Raw genomic sequence first — 24,173 nt, 5'->3', positions numbered from 1 at the left:
AAAGAAGAACTGCCTTTCTTTTTTTGTCCCAACTTGAATATTGTAAGATCATCTGCTGGGAGGAAAGAAAATGAACCCAAGACATCTTTCTGTCTCAAATCAAATATTTTGTGATAAATTGGAATGCCATTCATGCTTACTTTTTTCAGATGTGATACAATAGAAATAAGGTGTCCCATATAGGTTTCTCCCCCTAACATTCAAAGTGAGCCTGTGAAGCTCTACAGCTATCTCCTAGGGATTCAGTCAGATTCCAGACTTCGTGATACTAATTTTTGTCTTCAGACCACATGGGAAGAAACCAAGATGAATCAAATGACAGGCAGGAGGAGAGATTCCTGAGGCATCCTCTCCGCCAGGAATCCCTGCTGGCTGCCGAATGCAGAACTGGCTCAGTTTTCTCTCATTTCCTTTCAGTGTTGGTAACTTAGTAACTTTCCTTAAAGGCATATTATATATGTAATCACAAATAGTCTTTGTAAATGTTTCATAAGAAGAAAAATCCTACTCCGGAATCCTTCAGTCATAACTTGCAGTGCAGTATACTAGCCCATCACATACAGTTTCTTCCCTGCTTCAGGTATTCATAACCCAGGGCTGTTAAACTCTGGTTCTCTTTACTTCGTAAGTTAACCCATCAAGATCTGCTTCAAACCACCTCTCTTCTCTAGCTCTTGACGTTTTGTTTTCATTTCTATTGCTTTAATTTTTCTGTGGTCTAAATTGAAAATGAGAAGTAGACACACCTTGGCAGCCCTTGGGCAGCACCACACGCACTGTTCTGAGTCTCACTTCGTAGGCACAAAGTCACCTGTCTAGGTTCACAGATAAAGACAAACCTTTGGGACCAAAACAATTGTGTGACCTGGTAAAACACACTGAGAATTTATTTATCTGGATTCTGGATTTAAGCTAAACATAGACCTCACGTACTCGAACTTTCTCTTGAGAATCTGATAGACTGATGGATGCAGCATGAGAGACTGGGGTGGGGAGGTGAAGCACACAGTGATGTGTTATTTTCTTTTTTGCCACTCTGAACATAATGACGTTTTTCAAAATCTATCTCTTCAAGGTGCACTTAAAGGCTTTGGGGGATTTGTCATACACACCAATACAAAGATCATGAGCAAAGTAAATATGTAAGGTTAAAAATGGAAACAACAGAACCAATTGCATAATGCAAAGTATGACATTGATAGTGTGAGTGTATTCCATTCCAGCATCATTGTAAAAGGTTCACTGTTTAGTTGTTCTCTAATCGTTTCTTTTTTTTTTTTTCAAATGTTTTATTTATTTTTTAGAGAGAGGGAGAGAGAGAGACAACATGAGCAGGGGAGGGTCAGAGAGACAGGGAGACAGAGAATCTGAAGACAGGCTCCAAGCTCTGAACTAGATGTCAGCACAGAACCCAATGTGGGGCTTGAACCCACAAAACTGCGAGATCATGACCTGAGCTGAAGTCAGATGCTTAACTGACTGAGCCACCCAGGCACCCCTTTAATTGATTCTATAGACAGGATTTTTTATTCATATAGTGCTTAATAAATAATTTTTAATTAACTTTTAATTTCAGTATATTTAGCATACAGTGTTTTATTAGTTTCAGGTGTACATTATAGTGATTCAACATTTCATACATTATTCAGTGTTCATCATGATAAGTGTACCCACAGTCCCCGTCACCTGTTTCTCTCATCCCCCACCCCACTCTCCTCTGGCAGCCACCACTTCTCTATATTTAGGAGTTTGGTTTTGCTAACCTTTTTTTCCTTTGTTCATTTGTTTTGTTTCTTAAATTCCACACAAAATGAAATCATAAAGGATTTGTCTTTCTCTGATTGACCTACTTCATTTAGCATTACCTTCTCGAATCATCCATGTTGTTGCAAATAACAAGATCTCATTCTTTTTTATGACCAATATTCCACTCTTATGTATCCATTCATCTGCAGGTGGACACCTGGGTTGCTTCCGTATCTTGGCTATTATAAATAATTTGGCAATAAACATAGTAACTAATATTTTTAAACTTTTTAATTTTCAGGCCATGAAAATCTTGAAATAATTCATTAAATGTTTTTAGTGGTCTAAAAAAGTATATACTCTTCCAGGAATGCCTTGCTCTCAATTTATTTTTGTAATGTTAATATCTTTTAAAGTTATGAAATAGATAAATGATGAATTATATAATACTTACCAGGATAACTCAATCTCTGCTTGAGTTTTGAGAGTTCTAGCTCTTACTTTCTTTTGTAGAGTTTGGCATTATACACACTTAAAAGAAAATAAAGGGATTTTCTTTGGATGTAAACACTATCTTTTTTATGGGATAATATCCTTAAAGTAATACAAAGGTAGTTTATTGAACTTCAGTATGTTTTACCAAAAAAAAAAAAAAAAAAAGTCACATTAGAAAATGTAAGCACCATATAAACCAGTTAGCTCTTCAGTACTGGAAAAAGCCACTCTTGGCCAACCTTTCCTTCTTCTTCTTTTTTTTTTTTTTTTAATGGTTATTTATTGGGGCATCTGGGTGGCTCAGTCAGTTAAGCATCTGACTGCAGCTCAGGTCATGATCTCACCATCCGTGTGTTCAAGCCCCGCATGAGGCTCTGTCTGTGCTCACAGCTCAGAGCCTGGAGCCTGCTTTGGATTTTATGTTTCCCTCCCTCTCCACCCACACCCACATCTTGCTCATGCTCTCTCTCTCTCAAAAATAAATAAACATGAAAAAATTTTTTAAATAAATGTTGATTTATTTATTTTGAGAGAAAGAGAGAGTAAGCAGGGGAGGTCCAGAGAGAGAGGAGAAAGAGAATCCCAAGCAGGCCCTGCACTGAGCCAGATATGAGGCTTGATCTCAGAAACCGTGAGATCATGACCTGGACTGAAATCAAGAGTCTGGCACTCAACCACCTGGGCCACCCAGGTGCCTCTGAGCTTTCCGTCTTCTAACAAATGCTCATCCTAGGGGGTGCTGGTCCTGTGAAAATGACTGGACAAAAATGTTACCAAAATAATAAAGCAGAATATTAATCCTCAGAAGCATTTTCATATATTAAAAGGAGGCAATAGTTTAATACATTTATTTGCTTGGTTTAACTTAAACTTAATAAATTATTTGTGTGGTCCCAAAATTATTTTGAAATCGCATATTAAGATATCCCATGTTATCACGTTCATCCAAGTTTTTTATACACAGTAATACCATTAACTTTGGAGTGATAAGACATACTTTTAAGACTCGTAAGGTACCTTACATACTTTTTTACCTTTATTGTGATATAATTTAAATACAATAAAATGCACCAATTTTAAGGGTACAGTTTGATGAGTTTTACCACACGTGTACAATCACATAACCAGCAGTACACCTTCATCACCCCAGAAAAACCTTGTGCCACTCTGCACTCAGTCCCCTTCTACCCCTGGCCCTGGGACACTAATCTCTTTTCTCTCACGGTAGGTTAGCCTTGTTTAAAACCTCATTTAAATGATACCAATCAGTATATAATCTTTTGTTCTAGATTTTTTCACTGAAAACATACTGCTTTTGAGATCCATCCATGTTGCTGCATATAATTTTGCCTTTTAAATCCTGAGTGGTATTCCATTGTATACTACAGTTTGATTTTCTAGTCACCAGTTGATGAACATATGGATTATTTCCATTTGGGGGCTATTATAAACAAAGTTGCTATGAATATTCATATGTAAGTCTTTGTGTAAATATATATGTTTTTGTTTTCCTTGGGTAAATATCTAAAAGTTGAATGGATGGGTTGCATGGAAAAAAATTCTGTTTAACATCATAAGAAACTGCCAAGTTGTTTTCTAAGCCACAGTTCCATTTTGCATCCCCACTAGTAATGTATGAGAGTTGGAGCTTTTCCATACAGTTAAGTAACACTCCTTACTGTTAGTCTTTTTTTAGTCATTCTGGGAAATGTAGTGGTATCTTGCTGTGGTTTTAATTTTATTTTCCTAACAACTAATGATGTCGAACTCCTTTTCATAGGCTTACTTGCCATTCATATGTCATTTTTTTGTGCAGTGTCTATTCAGATCTCTTGCCCATTTTTTGTTAATCAAGCTGTTGTCTTGTTATTTAGTTACAAGCATTTCTTTGTTGGTTTGTATTTTTGTTTATGTATTTTGAGAGGGAGAGAGTGCAGGGGAGTGGCAGAGAGAAAGGGAGACAGAGAATCCCAAACAGACTCTGTGCTGTCAGCAGATAGGGGACTCAGTCTCATGAATTGTGACATCCTGACCCAAGTCAAGATCAAGAGTGGTTGCTTACCTGACTGAGCCACCCAAGCAACCCTTGTTGCATTTTGCAAATCCTGTATCAGATTATTTTGCAAATATTTTCTCTCAATCTGTAGTTTGTCCTTTTTTTTTTTTTTTCTCAAGAGACGTTTCTAATTCTAATGAAGTCTAAACTTTCCTTTTATGGATCATGCTTTTGGTAGCTTATCTAAGAACTCCTTTATAACTCCTTATAACTCCTTTATAAGGTCACAAAGATTTTCTCCTAAACTTTTGTTTCTAAAGTCTTGTAGTTTACTTCTGGCTTCCAGATCTAAGACCATAGTACCTACCTCTTGTCCTTGATGATTCGAGACCCTTTCTCTTCCCATTTTGTTCTTTGCTTAACTTACCTGCCTTATTTTTAATTTCGTACCTTCTGTTCAGAATATATTCTGCTGCCTTTTCCGGGAACTCCCAGTTCCAGTCCTATCCCATCTCTTACTGCAAGTCAAAATACATTGGAAATCCCTCTCCTAAATTATCTTTTTCTTTTCCTTTTATATTTCCATAGGATTTCTAAGAATATTTCCTTGGGTGTCTTATATATAGCTTTTTCATACCAGCCTGTAGAAAACAATGGCAAATGTTATATTTTTGTGCCTGGCGATATATGTGAGAGTTCAGACATGCATAGGGCTTGAAACAACAAACATGTAAATGTGACTAGACCTGAGTGTGAAACCAGCGTTAGAAACAGTGTTAATTTGATAACACTGGAAGAGTGACTGAGTCAATCTTTTATGTAAGGAGAAGATTGAGAGATTATTTTTTTCCATAGGTCATGTCAAACATAGTTTCCATGTGTGGATAATTACCCTAGCAAATGAGTAATTATTTAGCAAGGTTTTCCTCAGGCATGAAGCACTTCTGATCATCTTTCCCCACCTACTTCCCCTGGTGCCCATTATGCCCTCTGCAGACCTCTATTATTTCTCCTGCAAATCACTTTTTACTTCCACAGTGTAAACTCCTTAAGGACAGGAACCTGGTCTTTTCTACCACTGACTATGTTTGTTACAAATTATGTGTCCAGAAAATGTTTGCTGAATCACTGATCTTACCCTTTCTTTAACATTCCCAGTGGAAGAGGTTCTGTCATCTCCCTATAGACTAACATCCTAAAAATTTCTATGCACAGGAATTTTGCTATCTCATTTGCTATATAATTTAGACCCACTTTCTTAAGCATTGTCTGTTTTTCTTGCTCATAATCACACTATCAACTAAAATGTCCAGTTATCCATTGACTATCACTCTCTTGAATACTATTGGCATTTTACTAAACACACCCATAGTAGATACTTTGGAGTTGTGTTTTCTGTGTGGATTTTTTTTTTTTTTTTTTTTTGGTTTTTAATAAATGATGATCCTTTCTTTGAGTTTGGGCTTTATCTTTCTGCCATACATCTTTTACAATAGGAAGACTTTTCTTTTTCATAAATCATCTTCCTGAACCATTATTAGTTCAGCCTGAGTGGAATTCTTTGTTATTATTGTTGGAAAAAACTTTGGTGAGGCAATTTTTAGGGAAGGAAAAATGGGATATTGGTATGAAAAGGACCAGATGCTCTTCCACTGTGATCAAACAGGGATAAAATAACGTTTAGTATGAACAATTCAACTTTATTTTAAAGAAAATACTCAACATTCATTTTAAAAACATTACTGCTTAGTATATTCTTTGATAATAGGACATAAATAGGATCCAGAAGATGAAGAAAACTTTTTATAGAATAGTTGGGGTGCCTGATGATGGTTTTAGACAATAAAGTCATTATTTAGCAATGGCAGTTTGCTGAGACTTACATGTCTGTTCTATATTTAATAGTCTATAGAAACATTCAGAAACTAAAACAAATTCCTTATCTGCATAATGGTTCTTTTGCCTATTGGTGTATTAAAAGAATCAGTCAGCAAGATAACTGAAGTGCAAACAGTCTAAACTAGTTAACTTTAAAGAAATAATTGGCTCTGAGATTACAGCTGGAAAGGCCTAGTAGAAGACTTACCCACTCTTTCTCAAAGACACATTTACTCCCAATAAGGTGTTCCCAGAGGCCTGGATCACCCTTGCTTTAAATAGACCAAGCAGTGAAGCTGGCACAACTTCTACACAAAATGAAATCACTGCCTGTTTAATAATCAGACCACACACTGCTATAGTGTGGGATTCCATAATTACTCTGATTGTTTCCACATGGGTCGAATCTGAATGACCTTCTCTTCCATTAGTGATAGTATTATTAAAATACTCAAAGGTGGCCTCCATTTTCCTTTATTAGTGTTTGTTAACTTGCTGTTTGTGTGGAAAGCAGGTCCTCTGGTCCCTGTTTGATATTCACTGCTGCTGCTGCCTCACTCCATCTCTGCGGGTATTACTGACACCCCATCTATTACATGTTTTATACATCACCCCCTTCTGATTGGTTTTATGTCTGTATTGTGCTTTTGTTCTTGCCCTTAACTCACAATGTGTCTAAATTCCATTTTCACTGTTTGCCACATTTTTCATTTAGTATATGAACACATATCTTTTTGGTGAGTTCTACTTTTTAGGCATATAGAATAGTTCCCTTTATTGAAATGATGCTCTTTTTCCCTAAATTCTACTTTCTGGTGGTAATACAAAGTACCACCCCTGCCTTTTGTTTGTTAGCACATGCTCCTTCCATCCTAATCCTGTTCTCTTCTAGTGTGAGCTGCATGAGGACTGGAGCATATTTTTCCTTCTATTCTCCTCCTCCCTTCCCACCTCCTCTCTTCCACTAAGCAAGTTGAAGCCATCTAGGCTTTTGTCTTCATTTTATTTAATATGCTGACAGTTATTTAGACATAACTGTGTCACTCATTTCTTTGCTCCCTACTTCTTCCCATTTTGTGGATTCCCATTTTACATTATATGGAATATGTTCTTGAGTAATTGTTTTACATGTGTCGTATTTGACAGTGCATCATTTTACTAGTTCATTCCAGAGGAATGTACATCCCCTGAGGGCATGAATTTGTGTCTGTTTTGTTGATGGTTTGTCTAGGACACTGCCTGGCAAATAGTAAGTACTAAATAGATATTTTTTGAAGCAATCAGATCAGTTCTTCTCTGGACCTCCTCCCCATGGATTTTAAATATTTTCAATGAAAATAGTGATAAACTGCCTACCACATTTTTCTGCTTGCTGAAACCAAGTGTACTCCCATAATAGTTAACCTTTATTGATGTCTCAGAGCCTTTATTATCCATATCACTTACTGTGATTTGTTCTAATCTGATATCAAAATTCCCTGAAAGCATCTTGGGGAAGTTTACTTCTAAACTAAACGAGCTTCCATATGTCAGTTGTTTAAAATTTATTCTTCTTTTCATATCTGGTTAAAAGTGGTAGTGCACAAGCTTGATGGCCATGTAGAGCCCTCTGGGAATGGCATTTGGCTGGACACAAAGATATCCCAAGAATCAGCATTTAGAAGAGAGAGCAGTCAATAGCCTTGAAATCATTGGTTCAAAAAAGCTTGAAAGAGGGAAAACTCTGCTCATTAAAAGCTAGATGAGAAAACAAATTCAAAATTGAAGATCAGAAGCTAAGCCAGGACAAATCATTGCACCATTAAGAAGGTGCCTGCCACAGTTTTCTATTAGGGATAGATGAGAAAGAAGCAGGCGACCTTTCATGAACAGTCAAAGTCTCTTACCCCCAACTCTGCCCTTCCTATCCTTGCTGTCAAGCTATCATTCTCACTGTTACTAACCTGCTATACCAATTATATATTGCTTCCTGAAAACACCACCCCAAATACAGGGACTTAAAACAACAAACCATTTCTTTTTGTTCCATCAGTTTGGGTCATTGGTTTGGTCTGGACTCAGCCAAATGGCTTTCATCTTTTCTCTCATGGGGTCCCTTTTGTGGCTTCGGATATCCAGTAGCTAGACTAGGGCTGGAGGGTTTAGTTTAGTTCACTCACATGTCTAGAGCCTTCCAAAGGAGTGTAGGTTGCCCTACACCACACCCACACACCCCCCCCCCCCCCCCCACACACACGCATTTCTCACCCAGGCTTCATTACATGGTATCGGGGTATTCCAAGAGGACCGAAGTGGAAGCTAAAAGCCTCTGGAGGCCTACACTCGTGAAGTTCGTAATATTACTTACGTTACATTCTGCTTGTTGAAGCGATAGGTTAGCCTAGACACACGGGTGGAGAAGTCATATTTTTCATACCACCTGTCTCTGAGAACTTACTCCTAACCTATAAACTTGTAATTTCCAGTACTGTAGTTTATGTGCTTACATAGCTGTCTCTCTTTATAAAATTGAACTACTTGAGGACAGGAATTAGGTTATATTTGCACACAGCACAGGCCCTGGTATCTAGTAATGCCTTATTAAAGGAAAGTTGATCCATTGATAGGCTGATTGGTCAATATGTACGTAGATGTGTATGGATGGATATATGTATCCTTGTTTATTAGTAGCTAGATTCTATAATTATAAGATCAATGGAACATTACTTTTAAAAGCACAAAATAAATTAGAAGTATGTCTTTTGGTAGAAAATACTAATTTTTTTTTGTATGCCAAGCGGCAGCCCTGAAAGACTGTGTTCTTAGAACATAGAAACTTATCTGTGTAATACTTAGCAGTGTTTCCTTAATCAGTTCTCAGGTCAAATAACCAAAAATGATCTCTTTTTTTCCACCATCATTATTATCAAATGTGCTGAGCCTCATAGCCTATGGTATATATTATCTTGTAGCCTGCATTCAGAAGAATGACTACCTGTGCCAAAATAACAAGGTCTTAATAAGGAAAGTGTCAAATGTAGCCCTCATTACTTTGCTTTAAAAATACTTTGGATAATCTAAAAGGTGAATCCATAACTTCATATCAGCTCAGATTTAACTGATGGCACTAAAATGACAGTTTGGTATTTCATGGAGTTTAAAAATCCTGTGCCCCAATTAAGTTCCCACACAGGTAACCATTACTGCGTAATTTCACCAAGATACCGAGATATAGTCACTTTGGTGCATGGCTGTCACTGCACGCTGGCTCTGAATGCCAGTAAGCAGCTGTCCCTTTTTCCTCTGGTGGTTTGGAGATCACTCTAAATTGGTCAAAATTTTTTTGGAATTTTGGGTGAATAGGCTTGATGTTTTTATAAATTGTTTTGTCCACTTTGAGTCTTTCAGACACTTGTTTTATTTAACTGTGGTCTGCAAATTGGTAAAAGAAAAATCTCATTAAGAGACCAAAGGACACATGTATATGCAAAGTTACTATTTGCTCAGACAAGTAATCCTTCATGAATACAAAATGCAGATTTTGTGTGAATTGCATCGAAGAATCACAGTGTGAATAACAACTGATTATAGAAGGACATTTGGTGAATATTTTTTAAAGCTTTTATCTTGTAGAATTCTAAGAAGTGAAAAACAGCTACATATATGAAATCAAGCCTTAAGACCTTATTTTTATGGTATTATATTATCAAACAGAATGCAGAATTAAAATTGAACGAAGATAAAGTGAGCTCTCCTGACTATGGAAAGAGAATGTAGAGAGACAGAAAAGAAATTGAATTTCAGATATTTGTTTCAAGATAAAAATGAATTACTATACAATAGACCTGTATTCATAACTTAGACTCTCCTATTTGGATTTCATACACTGAAAGCAATCATAGGACTGAAGGGAAATTTATTATAAAGTCACCTGGGATATCACTTCATAAACACAGAAAACATTAGAAATTGAAATGGGAATAATGAAAATTTCATTTTAAACGAATGTAAATGGAGGCAGGGAAAGAACTGTTGATGTACATGAGAGAAAGGCATTACTTACTTCTCTTGAACTCCTATCAATACTGAAAAGTGTTTTCCATTAACAGGATCCTGGTGCCATAGAAACTATGATTGGATGTTTCCCCTCTGTATGTAGGGGCTCAGAATACTCTGTGTTACTCCAGTAGCTGAGGCGATCGTCCTGCCTCAGGGGCACAGCCTACTGTCAATCAGGGATCGCCAAACCAAAGGTGCAAGTGCAAGCCGGCCAGTAGCTCTGCCTGGGTGGGGAAGACTAGGGGGTTGCTCACTGATGCATTTGGTAGGTGGCATCCATTACTGGCCTTCTCAGCAAGTTGCAGAGTCAGTGCCATCCGCTGCACAGAGAGGCTGATCCTGCAAAGAGTTAACCACAGCAGATCACTCAGTTTCTGCATCTGGGTGCCTTCCAGCATCATTAGAGTGTGTGCGCTCATCAGTAGCTGAACAGTTTCGCAGACAGTAAAAATGTAAATGATCCTGAGGCTCATTATGACACCTTGTGCATCGCAGATTACACAGTCATTCTGCTCCTTTATGTGTCTCTTAGATCTTAAGTTGAGCCCTAGTGGGAGTCTGGATATCACATCGCAGAAGTACAAACTATAACAAAAAGATGGTGGAGGAATTGTTTCGTGCCTTGATACAGAATGGGAAAATATGCATATTTTAGTCCTCTCAAAGTATTCTATATTCCAGAGCCTAAGCATTGAGTCAGGGACTCCACTGCACAAAACTTAAATGGGAAAGAAATCACATCTCAGGAACAAAATGTCAGACATCTTTTGTACCAGGTATCGCAGAGTATTACTTTTATCAAGATAAAATTAACAGTATTTCAAAGAAACCAAAGGAACACTCTGCTTTGTAAAATACTAAAAGTACATGGTCTTTGGAGTGAGAGATTCTACACTCAGCCACTTAATCATCTCTGTGTTCTTGGCCAAGTTACTTAATCTCTGAGCCTCAGTTTCTTTTTTTTTTTTTTTTATTTATTTCTAGGAGAGAGAGAGAGAGACAGCGTGAACAGGGGAGGGTCAGAGAGAGAGGGAGTCACAGACTGAAACAGGCCCCAGGCTCTGAGCTGGCAGTCAGCACAGAGCCCGATGTGGGGCTCGAACCCACGAACTGTGAGATCATGACCTAAGCGAAAGTCGGACGCTTAACCGACTAAGCCACCCAGGCGCCCCTCTGAGCCTCAGTTTCTTTAGCTGTGTAATAGATATCTACACTCAAATAGAGATTAGGGATAGCCAGTAAAGCACTTGATACCTTCTAAATTCTTAATAAACTATTATTCGTACAGCATTGGAAAGTGCTTGGTTGTACACGCAGTTACTCAGCAGAGGCAAGGGAGAGGATGCCTGCATTGTGATACTTTGGCCCTGGGGTGTGTGAGACCCTGGGCCATATGGAGTGGCACCCTTGTAACTTACACTCCTTGCTTTACTTCTATTCATCAGCTGTTAACACTCATTGTTGCACTGGAAAGGTGGAAAAGTCTTCACCAGGACTATTTAGCACCACTGTGTGTCTAGAGCTATCCAGCCAGTTATAGGAAGAAAATGCCTTTAACCTACAGTTTAACACAATGTTGGAGTTTATATGTATGGGCGGCTACCAACCGGCAAACCATGGACCCCTGGTTCCTCCAACTTAATGCAAGTTTCCCAAGTGTACATCAAGACAGAATAATATGTTGGGGGGGGGGCACTATTTTACTTTTGTGATTAACAAAATAAAAATTCATCTCAGAACATTGTTAATTCATAGTAGCCTTTTATCGGGTTGTATTTCTTCTGTCAGCCGTTCTAAAACATACAATTCTTATATCAGGGTGGATGTGGTACAAAGAGATCATAAAATATTATAGAGGAGCCCTCGTATTCAGAAAAGTCACAAACTGGTGCTGTCCTATCCGAGGTCCAGGAAAATATTGTGTGATGTACTCACTGACACAACTTGTTAAGGAAAACACTGTTCAGAATTCTGGTCTCCTGATCTCTAGTCCAGAACTCCCAACAGTGGGAATGTTTGCATTGTTGCTTCTGGAAAAATGTGAGATGTGTTTAATGTTCAGATTAGTATGCAGGAAGTTACGTATTGACAGAAAAAGGGTTATGTGAAAAACATTTAAAACAGTACCAGTATGTGACACACAGAAAGCCCTCAATAAATGATGGCTGTTATGATGGCTATTCAGTAAGGAGTGGTTTTTGTCACTTCTATCTGTTGCTCAGAGTAATTTATCCCATTCTGAATGTAATATTTTAAGTGATATCATTTGTCACTCAGCAAGTGGCTTCCATTTTTACTTCTCACACTCTCAGAGTGGGAGTGGTGGGCATTTAAAAAAATATCCCTTCTTTTAGGAGTAGGGGCTCTTGCCATCAGTATTGAGGCTAACTTCGGAAGTAAGTCCTCACAAGGCATCTTATCGCTGCATCAGACAGCTATTGGCCTTTAATGTGCATGCTTCAGACAGAACTCAGTTTTGTTGTTGAATTACCCAGTGGGAGTTGGTATATTTCTTTGCCCTAAGGAGATTTAAACATTTACTTTCCATCAATATTTTTAAATTTGTCCTCATCTGTTTCCCTGTTACTCTGGAACAGATTCTTTATTGCTTAAGAGATGTAGCATTAGGTCAAGATTTATTTAAATTGTGTCCCCAAAGCTAGTCTCTAGAGAGTTGGTGTCTCGTTGCACAGTGTGGCCCACAGGTGATAGCAGACAGTGACTGAGGGAGATTTACTTCTGACTATACAAATAGAGCACGCATTTCATAAAACTATAAACCATCCAGGCTAATCACAGAAGTTAAATGCAGGGGAAGTTTCCCTTGGGTTCTCAGGTAAATTTAGGACTAAGACAAATGTTACCGTGATATGTGTTTGGTTCTGAATTTTTTGTCAATATCCAGATATCATATGAGTCCCTTTGTTTTAGCTAACCGCCTAGGAATTTGATTTTTAAGCTAAATACAAGAATATATAGAGTTGGTGTATGTGCATTGCCAAACAGAATTTTCTCACAGAGAATTCACCCGAGGGATGAAAGAGCCAAAAGAAGTAAGCGCTTGTGTGTGTGGTCAACATGTCCACTTTTAAGTAAAGGCAGATGATTTACAGTAGCCTTCATAACTGGCTCTCCATCAGTCAGCCGTGCCAGGCAAGGACTTGGTTGCTTCTGTCCCAACTATAAGGAAGCAGCGTCCTTAGAGGAAGTCTCCAGAGGTCTCGGTTTCTCCACAGGTGCAGCCCAGTGGAGCATTTCTCCTGTATAAATAGATCAAGCCCCCAGTGATGATCTTCCCCTGCTATTGAGAAGAAGGTGACTTGGTTTAGAGTAAATACACTGGAGCTAGCCCTAAACAAACTTTTTAGAAGTTACACTGGCATTGCTGCCCCTCCCCAATGCCACGGCGCACCTTTGCATATTCACCCGGTGACTTTTCCCACAGGAGCCCACTCACTGTGTGCCTTGTGCAGACTGCTCTTTGCCAGTTCCCTGTGCTGATCCATTTTCGCTTTCCCCCTCTTCTCACACACCTGCTCTATCATCCCATTTCCTTAAGACTTTGTATGTCTTTTTACATATTTATGCGTTCAAATAATTTATACCAAAATGTGACTCAAAGGTAATATGTGCCCCCTTCCCCACAGGTAATGAATTTGCATTTTAGCAGTGGCTTTAAGTAAATGAAGACACACAAATAGGATTCTGTGCCTCAGCAGGCAGCAAAAGGGCAATTTTAGGAACAGGAAGTCCTTTGGCTCTTACCATGTATACCTGTAGGGCCTTGGGCCAGCCCTGAGCAGAAAAGGCATAAATTATACTCTAACCCTCCCTCCAGCCTGATCTGTTACTGTATTCACAGAAGCAACACTTTTGTTTCCAACCTCCCAGAAGTCTGTGATACCGAACAATTTTTCCAAGGAAGAGAAAAAGCAGTTTAATATATAGGACTAATTTTCAGTTTTGCATTTGGGACTTCCTTTGGAGCTGTACTTTTAGAAATAAGTGCCTCAATAATAATGGGTGGAGAAGTCCCCAGTTGACGGGTACAAAGTTTGATGGAGAAGGTTATGAAGGGAAGAGAGACCAGTGGAAAACGAGGAGTGAAATCAGGGTGTGCTTGAAAATGAGAAATGTAGGAAGATTTTTGTATTTACATGTACTTTATTCAAAGGAAAAATAAGGTAGATTCTGAAGTGGGAATGAACAGCATCGGACTTGCAGAAGAGTCTGCTGGTCATCTCCTCGTTGGCTAATCTCTGATCCCTTCACTGTCAGCTCAGTAATGGCTTTGGTATTGCCCAGTAGAAACTGGTCCCCAATGTGTCAGCTGTGTTGCCAAAGACACTCCACCGTGCCCAACCTCAGTGTCCTGGTCCATTCTATGAGACAGTTGACAGTTCTATTTTCTGTTATTGTGTGCAAAAATTTTCAATGAGAAATATGCATTCCTACTCTCCTTCCGTTAAAACACTCACATACATTGTTTTAAAGCAGTTGATGACTTTTGGCTTTTTCAGAAAATAGATCTTTCATATGCTTGTTAATACAAACAATTTCTGGGGTTTGGGGGAGGTTTTTTGATTTTTTTTTCTTGGGGGTTTTTGAAGGGAGGGAGTTTGAAGAGTCTCTTCTTAAAGGTAACCAATTTTGGCTCTTTTGTTATTTCAAATTCAAGAGTTGTAGCCATTGGGCGTGGATTAAGTGGTACATGATGTGATACATCAAATATCTGGTTCATTTACTATCCCCTTCTGCCACCATTGTTGGTTTTATGCCATGTTTTAGTCAGATATATAAGAAAACCTTAGGGCCTTAAAGAGGTTTTCTCCTCCTGAATGTTGCTATTTATTTGTGTCTCAGTATTGGCCAGACCCAATGGGAATAGTTTCTGTACAAAACAAAAACAAACCACAAATATTTATCTAACTCCTTTCCTATATGAAGGATAAATTCTGACTTTGTGTAATAATAGCTACAAGCAGTAAATGATGTCCAGTTTAACTCATCCAGACAAAGAGAACCCTGGCCCAGCCTCCTGGATGTTCCTGGTTTACCATAGTATTTGCTCTAGGAGACATCTTCACAGAACAAGATGCCTACTATTGTGCTTTCCAAATAGCAAAGAAAATTTACTCTGCTTTATTTCCTGCTGGAGTTGGGATTCCTATAACTGCTCTCTGTTCTCATATTATCCTTAATTAGACTGTCTCATCTTATGTATGACTTTGTAAGACACCTCTGGTACACACTCAGAAGTCTGACTTTGTATCTTCAAGGAAGATTACTCGGCAGACATAAGTGGAACATTTCCATAACCTTTTGGCAGTCAGCAGTGTTTGCTGTTCTATTCCTCTGCATGTGGTGAGATATAGCTATCTCTGATACCTCCTGTGAACGACACCACCAGTCTATTATGAGATTTCTCATCTCGGAGTTCCTATAGGATTTGCAGTCTGTAACACACTAGCTCATATAAGCTTGTTCTCTAGCAGTTTCATGCTTGAAGAGGCAGGGATAACCAGTGTATCTCCCAAACTCTCTGACTCAGGGCAATAGCAAGCTTAATAATGAAAGGTATGGAGAAGAAGAAGGGGGAATGGTATATGTCTGCCTTACCTCCCAAATTACATCATCAGTGTCTCAGTCCAGAGATCATATCTGCTTTTCCTATCTTCTTTGAGACTTATTAGAACATTAGGCAAGCATTGAGTATGCGGTGCCAATTGCTTGAAGGCCTAAAGTTTTAAATCATAGATTATGCCAAAAAAGATATTTCTAGTCACTTGAACTTCATGCAACCCCAAAAAGGTAGAGTTTTCTGTTAATGTTATTGAAATGCTATTTACATTGATTGAAGATATCTCTAAATTGGTTTTAGATTGATCCCTCACAGAACTGTAATCCTCGTTTCTCAGACAGTGGTATACTGAAGATGATTATGACAATGAAAGTACAGGTAGTTGTAAAGTGTAGGTGTTATTCTGAGGAAAGCATGAACACAGAAATTCTGTAAACGACTAAGATGTTGCAGTGAATTAAAACTCATTCTGACCAAGAGTAATGGCACTTTACTCCAAGCCTCGGCAGCTAACTAGGAGTTGGAGATGTGCACTGATGCCATTGTAATTCTGTCAAAAATGAGTCAACCATACATTTGTCGATATATTTCTGGACCTTCCTTTCCATTGAGCTATCATATCTTTGTGCATTTCCTGAGCAGTATTGATTACAATAGCTTTATATTAAGATTTAAAATCAGTTTAGGTTAAGCCCTTCGACTCTGTACTTTTTTTAAGTTTATTTATTTTGAGAGAAAAAGCATGAGTACAGGAGGGGCAGAGAGAGAGGAGGAGACAGAGTCCCAAGCAGGTTCGGCACTGTCAAAGCAGAGCCCAACGTAGGGCTTGAACCCACAAATCATGAGATCATGACCTGAGCTGAAGTTGGGTGTTTAACAGACTAAGCCACCAAGCACTCCCAACTCTGTACTTTTTAAAAATTTTGATTATTCTAGAATGTTTGCATTTCCATATTCATTTTAAAAGCAGCTTGTCTAATTTTACAAAGCTATCTGCTATAACAATGGTTCAGAGTACATTAAATTTACAGATTTGCAGAAAATGGCCATCTTAACAATATTGAGTCCTCTACCCAATGAGCACAGAATAAGTATCTTTCCACTGGCTTATTGACAATTTTTTTCTCTGTCAAATTTTGTAGTTTTAAGTATAAGGGACTTGGTTGTCTTTTGCTACCCTTATTTGTAGATGAAAAAAATTTATTCTAATTTTTGTTATGTAAATTTCCTAAGATTGTTTTAAAGTGTGTATTTAAATTCTAGTTCACATGCAGTGTAATGTTAGTTTCAGGCACACAATATAGTGACTCAGCACTTCCGTACAGCATACAGAGCTCATCACAAGTGCACTCCTTAATCCCCATCACCTGTTTCCATCACACCTACCCCACCCACCTCCCCTCTGGTAACCATCAGTTCTCGATAGTTAAGAGTCTGTTTCTTGGTTTGCTTCCCTCTCTTTTTGTCCCCCGTTTTTGTCCCCAAAACATTCATTTTGTTTCTTAAATTCCACATATGAGTGAAATCATATTGTTTTTGTCTTTCTCTGACTTAATTTCACTTAGCACAATACTCACCAGCTCCATCCATTGTTGCACATGGCAAGATTTCATTTTTTTATGGTTCAGTAATACTCCATTATATAATAATCCACATTATATGTGTGTATGTGTGTGCACGCTACATCTTCTTTATTCATCAGTCGATGGACACTTGATTTGTTCCCATAATTTGGCTATTGTAGACAATGCTACTATAAACGTTGGGGTACATGTATCCTTTTGAATTCGTATTTTTGTATCCGATGGGTAAATACCTAATAGTGCAATTACTGTATCTTACGATAGTTCTATTTTTAACTTTTTGAGGAACCTCCATACTATTTTCCACAGTGGCTGCATCAGCTTGCATCCTCACCAGCAGTACAAGAGGGTTCCCTTTTCTCCACATCTTCACCTGCACCTATTTCTTGTACTGTTGGTTTTAGCTATTCTGACAGGTGTAAAGTGATTGCTCATTGCAGTTTTGATTTGTATTTCCCTGATGGTGAGTGACGTTGAGCATTTTTTATGTGTCTGTTGACTACCTGGATGTCTTCTTTGGAGAAACGTCTGTTCATATTTTCTGCCCATTTTTAATTAGATTTAGTTTTGTGGGTATTGAGTTTCATAAGTTATTTATGTATTTTGGATATTCTTTTTTGGATATGTCATTTGCAAATATCTTCTCCCTTTCTGTAGGTTGCCTTTTAGTCTTGATGATTGTTTCCTTCACTTGGCAGTTTTATTTTGATGAAGTCCAAATCGTTTATTTTTGCTTTTGTCTCCTTTGCCTCAGGAGACATATCTAGAAAGAAGTTGCTACAGCCAATGTCACAGAGGCTACTGCCTCTGTTCTCTAGCCTGAGATTTTTCTATAGGAAAAAAAAAATGTCTGTAAATAGTGCCAGTAGGGCTTATTTTACTTGTGTGTGATATCTGGAGGGGGGGGGGGTGTTGTTGTTGTTGTTGTTGTTTTGTTTTTATGCCTTATTTCAGAGCCTAGGACCTCAAGAATAGAGGTCCTTTTGAATATAAGTGGTGAAAGCAGGCATTCTTTTTTGATTCCAAGGAAGAGCAATTTAGTCTTTCACCATTAAGTATGATATAGTGGTTGAATTTTTTTGTAGATGCTCTTTGTCAGGTTTAGATAGCTCTTTGGTCTTTCCAGTTTGCTGAGCATTTTATCATTAGCAAATAGTGAATGTTGTCAGATGCTTTTTCTGTATCAATTGGAATGATCCTGGGGGTTTCTTCCCTATATTCTGTCAATCTAGTGAATTACATTAATTTTCAGATGTAAACCAACCTTGACTTACTAGATAAGCCCTACTTGGTCATGACATGCTATTTTTGTTATGTATATTACTGGATTTGATTTGATAATATTTTGTTTCTGTCTTCATGAGAGTATTTTTCTGTAATTTCTTTGATGGTATCTTTGTCAGGTTTTACATTACAGTTCTACTGGCCTCATAAAATCAGTAAGGCAAATACTCTATTTTTTTGAAAAAGTTCCCATACTTTTGTTATTTCTTCCCTGAATGTATGACAGAACTTATTAATGAATCCATCTGGGTTGGAGTTTGCTTTTTGGGAATATCTTTTGATACCAAGTTTATATTTGTTAGTAAATATAGAACTATTATCTATATCATGTTCTGTCTATAGAATCAGTAGTAACAACCACTTCTTAGTCTAGATACTGATATTTTGAATATTTGATTTTTTTACCATTCTGTTTGATTTGATATCTTGACGTTTTAGCTTTAGCTTTATCTCTTTACACCTTTTTTAGGAGTTGCTCTATAGATTGAAATACATACATCTAACCTTCCACAGACTACTTAGAGCTAATATTGTATCACTTTATGTAAAATGTAGAAAATTTGCAATCATAAGGGTCCCTTTGCTAACGCCCAACCTTAATCTGGTAGTTGTTCTATGTATAACATTTACATACATTGAAAACCTGGTCAGATAATGCTATAGTATTCATTTTCAATATTCAGTCACATTTTAAAGAACTTAAAAGGAAAAATTTATATTTGCCCACAAATTGACCATTCCTGCTGTGTTTCCTTCCATCCTGATATTGCAGATTTCTTTCATTTCCCTGTAGCCTGAAATACTGTTTCTAGTGTTTCTGGTAGAGTAGATCTGCTGTCAATGAATTCTCTCTGCTATATTTCATATGACATCTTTATTTTGCCTTCATTTCTGTAGGATATTTTTTCTGGCTATGGAATTCTGGGTTGACAGACATCTGCTAGAATTGTGATTGGGTGTACATTAAATCTATAGATCAACTGGGAAGAATTGCCATCTTAACAAATTAAGGATGTTGTTTCACTGCCTTCTACCCCCATAATTTTTTTTAGAAATCTATGATTATTTGAATCATTTTCTGTATTGAATGTGTCATATTCTCTATCTGCTTTTAAGAAGGTTTCTTTTCCTTGGATTTTAGCAGCTTGATTAGGGTATATGTAGGTGTTTTTTTTTCTTTGATTTTTATCCTGTTTGGAGTTCACAGAGATTCTTGAATATGCAAATTTAATTCTTTTAACTAAATATGGAATTCTTTAGTCACTATTTTTTAAACCTATTTTGTACCTCAGTCTCTTTGTTCTTCTACTACTGGGACTCCAATAACAACATGTATTTCAATCTTTTGATATTGTATAGGTCCCTGATTCTCTTTTCACATTTTTCTATTTTCCTTTCTTTGTGTCCTTCAACTGGGCTATTTTATAGTGGTTTATCTTCAAGCTTACTGACTCGTTCTTCTGTTATCACCAGTATGCTTCTGATCCTATGTAGTGATTTTTCATTTCAGATATTTAAGTTCATATTTTTTATAGTTTTTATTGTATGCTTTCCCTTAAGTTCAAATGTGTTTTCCTTTATTTTATGGAGCATAGTTATAATAGCTGCTTTATATCTGATTACTATCATGTTGGCATTTGTTCCTTTTCCCTTTAATACTGATCACATTTTTCTTCTTTTCTGTATGTTTAGCAATTTTGAATTGTGCCCTAGATATTGTGAATGTTACATTTTATGGGCTCAAAGTCCCTGTTATAATTCTGCTGGAGATTGTTGTTTTTGTTTTTTTTTTTAAGCAGGCAGTCAACTCAGGTTCAGATTGCAAATTCTGTCTCTTAGTGATTCAAATCACTTCTCAAAGTTACCTTCTCAAAGCCTGTGTTTTGGTCCGCCCTGTGTGATTTTGAGACATGGGCAGTGGTTTAAATGAATTTAGTTCTCTAAATGGAGTCAGGTCTGCCCATCAAATGTGTTGCTCACGACTTGGGCTGAGACTTGTGTGGGTTCAAACATGGGACCAGGTAATACTCTTCTTTTGGCTGTTTGCCCTCTATGATTTTCCCTGTACTTCCAAGGACCTCTTTTCCTAGTTCCTCAGGGCACAAAGTTGTGCTTTCTATTACTTTTCAGACACTGATGTTGCCTACCTTGTATTACTGTGTAAGTAGAGTCCATATCAGGGGAAAGCTACAAGAGAATTGAGGGGGAAGTCTACAAAACAAGAAACTAAATAATGGTGTGCTCTAGGGCTTAGTCCCTGAACACCTCTATTTCATCTCTATACTCACTCTCTAGGTGAAAGCATTCTCCAATTCCATAGCTTCAAATCTGAAAGCTGACAACTCTTAGACCTCTTCTGATCTCCAGACTAATAGACCTAATTGCCTACTCAACATTTATACTTGGGTATCTAGTAAACACTTCATGTCCAAAACCAAGGCCCTCCCCCACCCATACTGGATTAATTTTGACTTAATGTAACAAAACACACACCAAAAGAAAAGAAACTCTCATACATTAAAAAAAAAAAAAAATCCCAGGTATACAGAAGTAGACAGTCCAGACCACGTGTAGCATACTCATTAGAGACCCATGTCCCTTATCTCCTGATGCTTTTCCAACTTCAGTATGCTTCCTCTTTGTGTTAGCAGGAGGGATAAATATAATGATAATTCCTTCTTTTAAAGAAATTTCTCTAAGACTACACCTCTTCTGCTTGCATTTCATTGTCCAGAACTTAGATTATGGTCACATCTCATTGCAGGGGTAGTTGGAAAGTATAGTTTTTAGATGGATAGCAATATATTCAGCTAAAATTAGGATTCTTTTACTAAAAAAGAAGAGGAAATGGACAGTAGGAGGCAACTGGCTCCACCAAGCTTTATGAATCTAGTCCTCAGTCCCCCCACTAATCTTCCCCATTTCAATATATGTCAGTTCCATCTTTCCAGTGCTCAGACCTAAATATCTTGGAGTCATTCATGATTCTTTTTGTCTCCTTTTCTATATGCAATCTACCAGCAAAGCCTATTGATGGTACTTTTCAAATACATCCCAAATCTGATGACTCCATCTTAGTGCAGGATATCGTTGCTTCTCCTGGGCTTCTGAAGTAGTCTTCTCTCTGGGTCTACCAGTTCATTCTCCACACAATAGGATATAGTCCTTCAAAATATAAGTCAGAGCACATCATTCCTGTGTGCAGAACTCTCTGGTTACCTCGTAGCTTACTGTGAATAAAATCCAAGGAACTTACTATGAGAAAGCTAAACATCACCTGGTCCTGGCTAACCCCCTGATTAAATTTACTATTCTCTCCCTGTCACTCATTCTATACCAGCTATACTGTCTTCCTTAATGTTCCTTGAATATACCAAGCATGTACCAATTTCAAGGTCTTTGTATCTATCACGTCTTAAATGCTTTTCTAGATATCCCCAGGGCTTCCTTCTTTAGTTCCTTCACATCTTTGATCAAATACTACATTATCAGAGACCTTCCTAGTAGCCTATCTAAATTAGGATTCACTCTAGTAAATCTCTCCTTTTATAAAACTTTTTTCTTAATATTCAACACCTTTTGAAATATTATCTGATTTTCTCTGTGTGTGTATGTATATATTTGTACCTGTATATACTTTCTCTACATATATAGATATATAAACATGTATAAACATTTATGTACATATATAGATTTGATTATTGAAGGGCTTCTCACTAGAATTAGAGAAGAGACTTCATCTGTTACGCTCCCTGCTATCTTTTTTATCAGTTAAGGGTGGTCAAGACAGACTTCTCTGAGAAGAGGGCAGTTGAGCTAAGAATGAATGAAGAGGAGTCAGCTATGCTACAGCCTAGGAGGAAAACACTCAAGGCAAAGGGAACAGCTAACTTTAAGGCCCTATGGTAGAAATAAACTTGTCACGTTTCAGGAATCTGTCCTGCATTTAAGGACATAAAGAAGCCCAGGGGCACCTGGGTGACTCAGTCGGTTAAGCTTCTGACTTCGTCTCAATTCATGATCTTACGGTTCGTGGGTTCGAGCCCCACATTGGGTTCTGTGCTGACAGCTCAGAGCCTGGAGCCTGTTTCAGAGTCTGTGTCTCCCTTCCCCGCTAGTGCTCGCTCTCTCTCTCAAAATTAAACCAAAAAATTTTTTAAAAAGGACATAAAGAAGCCCAGCATGGGTAGAATTTATAAATAATGTAGAATGGAACAAGATGTGGTGGAAGAGAGAGAGAGAGCCAGATCATGCTGAGTTTTGCCTGCCCCGGATGCAGTAGAGAGAGTCCCCAGTCTCTCTGGAACCTCAGCCATTCTCTATCTTTTCAGAAGCTCTAAAGCTACAGCAGCCAAAGGCTATCTAGTGACATACAGCTATTTAAATTTAATTCACTGAAAGTAAATTTACCAATTCAGTTTCTTGATCACACAAGTTCCATTCCAAGTGTTCAATAGTCACACGTGGCTAAAGACTACCTATTGGGCAGCACAGCACCAATAGAGAATATTCCATCATCACAGAAAGTTATGTGAAACAGTCCAGTGAGAAATAATGCCAAGTTTGCTTAGCCTCTCCTCTGATTTTCTCTTAACCCTAGAATCCAAGTTTTTCTATTTAAATGGAAATATATGCAATGCCTAGCAAATTAGCATGGGGCCTGTTCCCTATGCAAATATTCTCACTGGTGATTTTTACCTGTGACAGAAAAGATGAGAAGGACTGGTAAATCACAAGCATTCTTAACCTCATTATAAATACATTGCAAATGTAAAAATGCAAAGTGTGGAAGTCATAAATGTGAAAGGAGCTTTCAATTTGTTTTAATAGGTATTTTCTATGTCTTATTGTAACCTAGGGATCTTGCTGCAAGAAACTGCCTGGTAGGTGAAAATAATGTTCTGAAAATCAGTGACTTTGGAATGTCTCGTCAAGAGGATGGTGGAGTGTATTCATCTTCTGGCTTAAAGCAGATTCCCATTAAATGGACAGCACCAGAAGCTCTTAATTATGGTAAGAATAGACTCTGCTTTTCTTTTTGGTGGTAAAAATGTACTGCATCAGCACAAAACATTCACAAGTAAAGTTGCAGGAGTAAAACAGAGCCCAAGTTAGAATGATTTGAAAATCACGATAATGTTTAAGTGTTCATATTTTGTGCTTACACATGAGCAGAAACCTAATTCATTGGCTTTGTTGATCAAATTTCGTTATGTAAGATTGCTAGATTTAAAAGATGGATATACTTCCCAAGCACTTTTAAATAGGACTGTATATCTGAGGGGGGTTTTAATCCAAAAAATGATTATTTTTACTTTACATTCACTGTATAATTTGACTAATAAAAGGTTGTTGTGGCTCTGGACCATTGCTTTTGGATGTCTTCTAATTGGTATAATAACCTCATCTAATAACAGGTTTTAAATTTTTTTTAATGTTTATTTTTGAGAGAGAGCGTGTTTGTGTGACTAGGGGAGGGACAAAGAGAGAGAGGAAGACACAGAATCTAAAGCAGGCTCCAGGCTCTGAGCTGTCATCACAGAGCCTGACGCAGGGCTCGAACTCATGAACC

General features: G+C 37.7%; 1 protein-coding gene across 1 annotated transcript in view; it reads left to right on the top strand.

Annotated features, from left to right (window-relative positions):
* The window catches only part of FER (FER tyrosine kinase), a 419,902-nt gene that overhangs the window by 373,936 nt on the left and 21,793 nt on the right, over positions 1-24,173 (top strand). The window contains exon 18 of the mRNA XM_039217958.1: positions 23,460-23,614. Coding sequence (XP_039073889.1) covers positions 23,460-23,614 — 155 coding nt within the window. The remainder of the gene's footprint in view (positions 1-23,459; positions 23,615-24,173) is intronic.

Source organism: Hyaena hyaena, unplaced genomic scaffold (genome assembly GCF_003009895.1).
Source record: "Hyaena hyaena isolate Hyena2069 unplaced genomic scaffold, ASM300989v1 scaffold_726, whole genome shotgun sequence".
Taxonomy (NCBI): domain Eukaryota; kingdom Metazoa; phylum Chordata; class Mammalia; order Carnivora; family Hyaenidae; genus Hyaena; species Hyaena hyaena.
The sequence above is the reverse complement of the archived record's forward strand: the minus strand, read 5'-3'. Positions and strand labels throughout refer to the sequence as shown.